General features: G+C 39.9%; 1 protein-coding gene and 1 long non-coding RNA gene across 2 annotated transcripts; both read right to left on the bottom strand.

Moving 5' to 3' along the window:
- Nucleotides 1-4,510: 4,510 nt before the first annotated feature.
- On the bottom strand, nt 4,511-6,778 carry LOC132619955 (uncharacterized). The gene is made up of 6 exons (XM_060334713.1): nt 6,734-6,778; nt 6,558-6,626; nt 6,193-6,285; nt 6,014-6,112; nt 5,648-5,930; nt 4,511-4,530 (listed from the first exon to the last, which is right to left on the bottom strand). Exons 1-6 carry the CDS (start codon nt 6,776-6,778, stop codon nt 4,511-4,513), a joined length of 609 nt encoding a protein of 202 aa, XP_060190696.1.
- Nucleotides 6,779-7,158: 380 nt separating this feature from the next.
- On the bottom strand, nt 7,159-10,006 carry LOC132618646 (uncharacterized). Its single transcript, XR_009574239.1, has 5 exons — nt 9,904-10,006; nt 9,759-9,818; nt 9,462-9,663; nt 7,470-7,538; nt 7,159-7,384 (listed from the first exon to the last, which is right to left on the bottom strand). It is a non-coding gene; the product is annotated as an uncharacterized LOC132618646 (long non-coding RNA).
- Between the last annotated feature and the right edge of the window lie 337 nt (nt 10,007-10,343).

Genomic DNA, 10,343 nt, shown 5'->3' on the forward strand with positions numbered 1-10,343 from the left:
TTATCCTTTCTTTCTTTTTGGCATGATCCTTATCATATGAACGAACACAGTGAGCAAGCGAGTTCCAAAGATTCTATTCTTAGAGAGTGTAGAGATATTTGTATCGTTGGCCTCCTATGTTTTATGTCCATAACTCCCAGAGACTTTTCATATTAGCTTCTTATGTCACCAGAAGGGTTCAGAGTATCCTTTTCCGAGTTCTACATGCATTTATATATATTATATTATATATGGATCGGGTCGTACGTTCCTCAGCACTAACATATTATATTATATATGGATCGGGCCGTACGTTCCTCGGCACTAACATATTATATTATATATGGATCGGGTCGTACGTTCCTTGGCAATAACATATTATATTATATATGGATCGGGCCGTACGTTCCTCGGCACTAACATATTATATTATATATGGATCGGACCGTACGTTCCTCGGCACTAACATATTATATTATATATGGATCGGGCTGTACGTTCCACAGCACTATCAATTATATTATAATCTATGCCTATCATACACCGTAGAGTCAGTTTCTGTCATATAGAGTTATGTAGATATTCTCAGATGTTAGCCACAAATGCATTCTATTATTGAGGCCGGTTTTCATGATTCATCTGTACTTGATGTTCTTATGCTTTATATACTCAGTACATATTCCGTACTGTCCCTTTTTTTCAGGGGGCTGCGTTTCATGCCTGCAGGTATAGACGCTCGATTCGGTGATCCCCCGGCTTAGGATTTCCATCCAGCTGTCTTGGAGAGCTCCGTTGTTCCGGAGCCTAGATTTTTGGTACAGACCTTTTGATGTATATATATATATATATCTGTTTGTCCAGGAATACGACGGGGCCCTGTCCTGTCATATTTCACTGTTGATACTCTTAGAGGTCTGTAGGCATCTATGTGGGTTGTATATAGATTATGATCAGCTGTGTCTATATAGTTGTTGTAGCAGCCTTGCCGGCTTGCATATGTTATCGATACGCAGTGGCAGCCTTGTCGGCTTGCGTAGTATATTGACATGTAGTGGCAGCCTTGTCGGCTTGCGTATTATAATGATATATAGTGGCTGCCTCGTCGGCTTGCGTATTTATTACGTTATGATTGATTGGGAACCTTTGGGTCTATGCTGATTCCCATGTTGTCTATAGTGTCAGTCTGATTATGTCTAACAGGTACATATGGGTGCTCAGCTCAGGCACTAGTCATGGCCCACGGGGCTGGGTCGTGACAAAAGTGGTATCAGAGCAGTTCATCCTCGGAGTGTCTACAGACCGTGTCTAGTAAAGTCTTGTTTATCGGTGTGTTGTGCACCACATCTATAAACAGGAAGCTACAGGGCATTTAGGATGTTATCTTTCCTTCTTATCCTAGATCGTGCGATAGATCTATATTACCACGATAATCCCTTTCTAACAGACTATTATGTTTACAGCTATGCCTCCAAAGAAGCAACAGCTGCCCAAAAAGGCAAATCGATAGCAGGGGATACTAGCCAGACTCCGAGAGTTACTACGGCCCGTGCCCAGATTATACCTGAGATTGTGTTCCAGTCCGCGAGTTCTGCTACACCGCCACTTCCAGAGGAACCTAGGGCAGTGATAGCTCCAGGTCAGGGGGGGGGCTCCACCGCCAGCTCCCGAGGTTCCAGCACCTGAGCCTCCAGCTCCTCAACCAGGGGCGGAGGATAGAGCCATGAGAGATGCAGTTCAGTTGCTCACCAGACTAGTGGTAGGACAGGCTCGCAGGCATGGACTAGGGGTTGACCAGGTGGATAGACATGACAGTTTGAGAGCCCGTGACTTCTTAAGTTGTAATCCTCCAGAGTTTTTCGGGTCGAAGCCCGAGGATGTTCCGCAGGAGTTCATTTGGCAGATGCAGCGTACGTTGAGAATAATTAAGGCTTCTGAGACTGAGTCTGTCGAGTTGGCTTCCTATCGATTGCGGGATGTAGTTGTCAATTGGTATGAGTCGTGGGAGTTATAAAGGGGCGAGGATGCTCCTCCAGCAGTATGGGATGAATTTGTGGAGGCCTTCCTTGGCCACTTTCTGCCTCCAGAGATGCGGCGAGCTAGAGTTGATAGATTCTTACAGTTGAGACAGAGGGGCAGAAGTGTTCGAGAGTATAGCCTTGAGTTTGACTCGTTGGCTAGATATGCACCTACTATTGTAGCTGATATGGCTGATAGGGTACATCGCTATGTGATGGGGTTAGATCGTTATTTGGTTGATAGTTGTATGGTAGTGGCTCTCCAGCCAGGTATAGACATTGCTCGGGTACAGGCATATGCACAGGGGGTGGAGGATCGACACAGAGGACGCCAGCCAGATAGAGATTATGATAGAGGCCAGCATAAGAGGGCCAGATCAGCTGGCTATCCTGGCGAGTTTCGAGGCGGGCAGCCTCAGCAGCATATTAGATATCTGTCCCAGCCAGCACAGAGTGCACCTCCGCAGTTCACAGGTAGAAGGTTTGATAGCACAGGGTATTCAGGAGCCGGTCAGAGCTCCAGGGCTTCAGGTTCGCCGATGAACAGAGGTTTCTGTCAGCCGAGGCCACCTTTGCCTCGGTGTTCTCGGTGTGGTAGGCATCATCTTGGATAATGTCATCGTGCTGCAGGTGCTTGTTTTTCTTGCGGCCGTCAAGGCCATATTATGAGAGAGTTTCCGTATAAGGGCGGTTTAGGTGGTATGGTTCAGCCTACTGGGTTGGTCGCTAGTTCGTCTTCTTCTACGCCCTATGGTGCAGGATATTCAGACACTAGCAGGCCATGGTAGAGGTCGTGGCGGAGCTTCCAGTTCTAGCGGTCCTTCAAACCGCATATATTCTTTGGCTAGTAGACAGGATCAGGAGGCGTCACCAAATGTGGTTACAAGTATACTATCGATTTTCTCTAGAGACGTATATGCATTGATAGACCCAGGCTCCACATTATCGTATATTTCTCCCTTTGTTGCTAGTAGAATAGGAATAAAACCTGAATTGATAGAACCATTTAAGGTAGCTACACCGGTAGGAGATTGTGTTATAGCATGGCAAATATATAGAGATTGTTCGGTGATTATATATAGTCGTTGCACCAAGGCAGATCTGATAGAGCTAGATATGACTGAGTTTGATGTTATTATGGGTATGGATTGGTTAGCTTCTTGTTATGCTAACGTTGATTGTAGAGACAAAATAGTTCGATTTCAGTTCCCAGGAGAGCCAATTATAGAGTGGATGGGAAATACAGCATCGCCGAGGGGTAAGTTTATTTCATACCTCAAGGCAAATAAGATGGTTAGAAAGGGATATATTTATCATCTGATTCGGGTGTATGACCTGAAGGCAGAGACGCCGACTCTCAGTCAGTGCCGATAGTTAACGAATTCCCAAATGTATTCCCTGATGAACTTCCAGGCCTTCCTCCGGAGCGGGAGATAGAGTTTACTATAAATGTGTTGCCAGATACTCAGCCCATATCTATTCTTCCTTATAGGATGGCACCTGCAGAACTAAAAGAGTTGAAGGAGCAATTGATAGATTTATTAGAAAAGGGCTTCATCAGGCCCAGTACATCACCTTGGGGAGCAACGGTACTATTTGTGAGAAAGAAAGATGGGTCGCTGCGGATGTGTATCGATTATAGGCAGCTAAATAAAGTGACGATAAAGAATAGATATCCCCTCCCCATAATTGATGATCTATTTGACCAGTTGCAGGGTGCTAAGTGTTTCTCGAAGATAGACTTGCGGTCAGGCTATCACCAGGTGCGGGTAAAAGAGGCAAATATTCCGAAAACTGCATTCAGGATCCGATACGGGCATTATGAGTTTAGAGTGATGTCTTTTGGGCTGACCAATCACTACAAGAGAAATGGTCTTTAGCGAGGGGGAATTTGGTCGTTAAAAGTTCAAATCCGGTCGCTATAAGTCAATAACTACGGGGTAAAATTTGGTCGTCACCGGTCATTAAAACTTAACGACCGGATTGCAAACCCAGTCGTTAAATATCTTTTAACGACAACAACTAATCCAGTCGTTGTACTTCCTTACAACGACCAAATTTCCCTTCATTGATGACCTCTCTGGTCGTTAAACCTTGAAATAAAACAACAAACTCCAGTCGTTATTAAGTACTTTTAGCGACTGAAATTCCTGTCGTTGATCAAAATACTTTTAACGACCGAAGTTCCTTTTGCAAATTTTAATAAAAATAATTAAATAATTCATAATTTCCCTGCTCTTCTAAAGTAGTATTATTTTATATGCTTTCACATGCAACCTAAAACATATCAAATAATTGATATTCATATAAAATTTCATTGTTAGGCGCAAAAACCTAAACATCAAATTAATTACTGAAAAACATATATATGTCCAATAAAATAAATCCATAAAATCCTAAAAATTGAGAAAAGGAAATTGTAGCATATGTACAAATGACGTCTCTGCACCAATACTAATAAAACAATAAACATAATGCACTTCAACTTGCTCTGCACTTTGTTCGAGCACGTTTCTTCAATCTTCAAGTTCTTGATCTGTTAAAAGAACAATCCATGTCAGTTTAGTAACAGAATGCCTGCTAGCTATTTTCCTAGTTTAAAAAAATAAAGGAATAATTTAATCACCAGTTAGCCAAACAATTGGAGCAAATATATCATGCATTAGCTATCAACATGTTAACATAGTATGAATAGCAAACAACAAAGAGCTACAAAACAGTAGAAAAACATAGATTTATCATAATATACCTCTATACATGTCAAAAGTAAATATATCATCCCAACTAATAGATCCTTCTCACTCGTAGCCATTTCATTCTTAATCTTAATGAAATTTCAACACTATCAATCACCCTAAGGTTTTGGCTTGACCGTAAAACTATTTCACATTAGTAATGAAGACTGTCATTTTGATACTTGAAAGAAAGGAATTTCTAAAGGAGCAAACAGATTGTATTTGAAGTATACAAAAAATGGTTCAGCCATATAGTAGCTAACATATTCTTAAGGGCTTATAATTAATCTATACCATTTTGATTTCTCAAAACAGAGATATGGCAACGTGGAGATAAAAATGATCAATAAAGCTATCACAATAAGCTTCTTCCATCTTGAAACAGTCACAACTAGAAATTACCTGGTGCATTATGGGACAATCAACACACATTTATTTTTAATTACCTTACACAAATTTGGGTGCGCATATATATATATATACCTTTGCTGGAGGGTTGATCACTGGAGGTGATCTCGACCCGTTCCATTGTTCATTATATGATCCGGAAAGAATATATAGTCCAAACATTATCCAACATATTTTCCACGAAGCAACTCTAATTGTTCAGAAACAGTTCAACCAAATAGACATATCCGATGAACTACTCTTTTACCCAAACGCCATCATCATCATCATAAAAAATTAACAAATAAATCCACAAATCTCAAACGCCAGAAGAATGCATAACTGTTGACGTACACAGTAGAACTATTTCAAAAATTAAAACACTTGAATCTAGTCTGTAGATCAAATCATAATAGCAAAACAGGCTACTGCATTAGCAAAGTCGTTATCAAATAGGAGCACTTGTAAAACATATCACTAAATCTATTGAGAAATACGCATTATGTAATAGCTGACAGAAAATTTACTAACCTAGTGGAGGTGATAAAGGCTGACGAACCAACATACGTTCAAGCCGTTCATATTTACTCTCCAGAATATCCATGCTGTTTTGTAGTGATTCCTTTTCTTTTTTAGTTGTTTTAAGCTCTTCCAATAATGCAGCCTTTGAGGTGGTACCACCTTTCAACTCCTTAGCGGTTATCCCACCCCCAAATCCAACTGCATGACTTTTGCATTGAGGTCCAAAGCACCTTTCCACAACCTCAATATTAGTAAGACACGGTTCAGATTGTACCAGCTCTTGGATTTCAGCCTATAAAATATAAGAATGTTTAAAATATTGCAATACACTAAAGAAGAGGAAGGATGTTAAATTAAATTTATAAAACGACATACATATTTTTCGATGGTTTCAGGTTCGACAAGCTCATCGTCCTTCTTATGAGTCTCAAAGAAAATAATTTCCATGTTTGGTGGATTACCATCTTTGCCTCCCTTTACAATTAAAAAAACAAGTCACATAAATCTTACATACAAAGAGGAAATTTCCTCATAGGGTTACACGATTTACTTACCATTTCGTAATTAATCTCTCTATAAGGTTTGCTACCCGTACGATGAGGCATAACTACCTTAGACCTATTGACTGAGTTTCTTGTACGTGCTTCCTGCATTAACAACACAATAGTGAAATTATTATAAGGTAGTTTAATGATTCTATTTTTAATGTTAGCTTTGAAGCTAGGTAGCAGAGAGTAAATAGAGAAAAAAAAAGAGTATAAAAAACATCACTGCAACTTTATTTTGTGGGTCCTGTGGAAAGAAGACATCAAAAATATTCTGATTTTTTTTTTTTTGGCCCTGCCATAAATTGTTCTTGAAAAGTAATCACATGCCACTTGAAATAAAATGCTATTTGTTAATGGCTATGAAATCAAACCTTAAATTTATCAGATAAGAAATGCTCCTTGACCAACCATTGCCAATCACTCTTTTCTACTCCTGCCGGCTGTGGTGCAAACAAGCCAACAAGCAGACAGGGCACTTGAAACTAATGTGTCTCCTAAGGCTAATAATCATAAGCAGCAGCATACATCTAAAAATTTTACAGCTCACAAACAACAGCCAGATGAAGTGATGAAGAGCAGTGGGAACAAACATGCTACTGGTTCTAATCAGCAGATGCAACAACAAAAGAATAATGGTAATATAGGAGGCAAGTCATCTCAGGTGGTACACCATGATGAAAATAAGCAGAATCAATAGGTAAATGCACAGGTTTTGCAGCATTCTACATCCAATGTCAAAAGCCAAAATCAGGTTGCAGTAAAAAATTCTCAAGGACACTTGCAAGTAGTAGTAGCAGGAAGGGAAAGAAGCAGAATTGATATGGATGAGGAGTCTACTGCACAATTTTTTTTAATGCTGCTAGAGAGGGTGATATATCACCTAGACATTAATTGTCATATCAAATTTTCAGTTTCTATTAAATCAAGAAAGCAATGTTGTATATACTTACAGTAACAGCTTTCCACATGTGCTCAAGCTTATGTTCTTCGATGTCCAACCATGAGTGTACTCGCAGCGGGCACATATTACGATCACAAACTAGCAAACCCAAGTATCTAGAAAATGAGGCGTGATTCGGCCCAACAACTCGATTTTGGTAGAAAGTGACTCTTAACCTTTCTCCAGGTTTCAGTCGCAAAACTTTCTTACAAATGTTCATTCCTCTCACTTTATTTGTCTTTTCAGATTCACATGGACCTGCAAAATTTAAAGTACGTCAAATAAAACAAAACATCCAAGCCACTAACAACAAGAAAATGTTACACAAAAGAAAATAAGGTACTAGTTTCACTAGTCTGAGCATCTTGAGCCACTTCAGCAACTTTTTTTGCCTTTTGAGATTCAAATGGACCTGCAAATTTTAATCCAAGTAAAACAATACAAAAAATTTCAAGTCTATTAACAACAAAAAAATATCACATAGAAGAAAATAAAATTCTCGTTTCTTAATGAGGGGCAAAATGGGAAATATGGTTTTTTAGGTCGAAAAGTTTGTTAGAATGATGGATAATGATGTATACAATCATTTAAAATATGTTTGTAAGGAGAACCTGATGGTTTGGAATATCAAGAATGATTTTTCATGATCAGGGGAAAAATGGGAAATATGGTTTTTTTGGTTCAAATGCTTGATGGGAAGATACATATTGATGGAACTATTCATTTAAAACTTTTTTGGGTGGAGAGCCTGGATTCTAGGTATATGGAAATGATGTGTTGCAGAGTTGGAATTGGTTTCTGGTGTAGCCTGGTGGATATGTAGCAGCTGGTAAGCAGCAGGTTAGAGTTGCAAGGCACTGCAGTTGATTGCAGTGGACAGTTGTTTAGTTGGAGGAATAGCTGGTGTTTATGCAAGGAGAAGTACAAAAACAAGTAATGCAGCATGTTTGTAACATGGTATGGGAGATAGAATAGGACAGCAGCAGCAGTTTCTACTAATGCTGGCCTTTCTCACACATGCATTAGAGGAGCAGCATGGAAAGGCACAAGGTGCTATCACTTTGCAGCTTGGTTTGATTGTTGTTGGTGCACAAGGCAACATTTGTTGCTGATGGTGTGCATCAGGAGGGGAACACACACACAAGCTGCTGGTGGCATTTGTTCCTACAGCAGTTAGGAACTACAGCTTACTGTAGAATCATATAAGGCATCAGCTGGGATGGACAGTAGCAAATGGGAAGGTTTGATACAGCAGCTTGTTCAGTTCAGTGGTGTCAATCATATGTGGCATCAACTAGAAAAATATACAGAGGATTGGACAGTAGAATATGGGAGCAGCAGCAGGTTAAACTACTGCTGGTGCTGTGTCTATCTGACAAGCATCAGAGGTGCAGCAGCATGGCATGGACAACAAACTAGGTGGCTCATACCTGGTAGTGTGGAAGCAGTTCAACAACAAACTTGGTGGCTCAGACCTGTTTGTTTCCATGGCATGGGCAACAAAAGGTGGACAGGAATTAAGAAGCTGGTTGCTAGAATGTGCAATTGTAGATCAATGCAGTAAATTGCACAGTACTGCTGGGGCATATTGATGCTCTTTGCAGATCAATGCAGTAAGCTGATGCTTGTTGGTCATGCAAGCATAATAAATATAGCACCCATTATTCCTGGTGGTAACCAGGAGGGGAGTATATTGAAAAAAAAGGAAGGGAGGGCGGGGGGGGGGGGGGGGGGGGGGGGGACGGGGTTTGAATATGCAGAGAAGTCTGGAGGTTTTTGGTAAACTACAGAATGATATTACACAAAGAAGTAGGACCAAGTTGAAGGCTGCTGTGATGGCATTAACATCATAGCCATGCTTAGGAGATACAAGTTCTTCTGCTGCCTCTATCAAACACATAGCAGAGGAGCAGCCTGGTGCTGTCACTTTGTAGTGTTGTTGTTGGCACAAGGTGATTTAGACTAATAATGTGCAACAGGCTGCTGGTGTGATGTAACATGGAGACACAAGGGTGGTGAGGTGGAGAGAAAGGGATCACTTCCATCATGTTCAACGAGAGAACATGATGGTACTTTATTTCTCACACTGGTTTCTGTTTTGCAGGTACCTTGACAAGGAGAGTGCAGGCTTAGCATGGACTCACAACAACAAAAGGAGGACACGAAAGCTGGAAGATGGATGCATTATACATACAACAACTGAAGGGAACCACTGCAGCTTGAGTACTGCTGCAGCTAGTACTACAGACTGTGCAGTGATGCTGAAGAGCTGCATTGCAGGTGGCAGCCTAGTGGACTTTATTAAAAAAAAAAAAACTAGTTTCGCTTCTCTAACCATCTCGAGTAACTTCAGCCAGCTTTTTTGCCTTTTGAGATTCAAATGGACCTGCAAATTTTAAGTCAAACAATACAAAAAGTTCAAGCCCACTAAAAACAAAAAGATATTACACAGAAGAAAATAAAATACTAGTTTCACTTCTCTGAAACATCTCGAGTCACTTCAGCCACTTTTTTTGCCTTTTGAGATTCAAATGGACCTGCAAATTTTAGTGTAATTCAAACAATACAAGAATTTCAAGCCCACTAACAGCAAGAAAAATATTACAGAGAAGAAATTAAATAGAAGTCTCACTTCTCTGAACATCTCGAGTCACTGCAGCCACTTTTTTTGCCTTATGAGATTCAAATGGACCTGCAAATTGTAGTGTAAGTCAAACAAAACAAAAGGTTCAAGTCCACTAACAACAAGAAATATTACACAGAAGAAAATAAAATACTAGTATCACTTCTCTGAACATCTAGAGTCACTTCAACATCTTGATAAAGGGAGTCTTCCATTGGATCAAAATCAGGAGGCACAAGGATACTTCTCTTTGTTGGTGTTATATCCCGTATTTTTATACATTGGGACATTTTAAGCTAAACGCGACAAGTTAAAGACAAGACTATTTTAAGGTACGAAGTAGAGACTTTAACTTCCGATTTCGTTTCAAGTCACAAGTTGCCCATAAAATTTCGATTGGTATAGAAGTATTAATGGAAAATTGAGATTAAATTAACCATGATTATATTATTAAGTGGGATTAAAAACTAAATCAGTCCATTAAACAAAGCCAAGTGTGGCCGTGTATGTATGTGGAGATGGTCAATGATAATTGACTCAAATATTGAGTGGGACACATGTCCAACCCATGGACATCATATATATAGTAAGAAT

The sequence above is a fragment of the Lycium barbarum genome, chromosome 11 (assembly GCF_019175385.1).
Source record: "Lycium barbarum isolate Lr01 chromosome 11, ASM1917538v2, whole genome shotgun sequence".
NCBI lineage: Eukaryota > Viridiplantae > Streptophyta > Magnoliopsida > Solanales > Solanaceae > Lycium > Lycium barbarum.

Bases quoted from the DNA above. Each gene is read 5' to 3' on its own strand.
- LOC132619955 (XM_060334713.1), bottom strand. From the start codon at position 6,778: ATGTTTGTTCCCACTGCTCTTCATCACTTCATCTGGCTGTTGTTT. The intron at 6,627-6,733 runs GTGAGCTGTAAA...TTTGCACCACAG, and splicing joins ACTTCATCTGGCTGTTGTTT to CCGGCAGGAGTAGAAAAGAG. The intron at 6,113-6,192 runs GTAAGTAAATCG...TTAATTGTAAAG, and splicing joins GAGAGATTAATTACGAAATG to GGAGGCAAAGATGGTAATCC.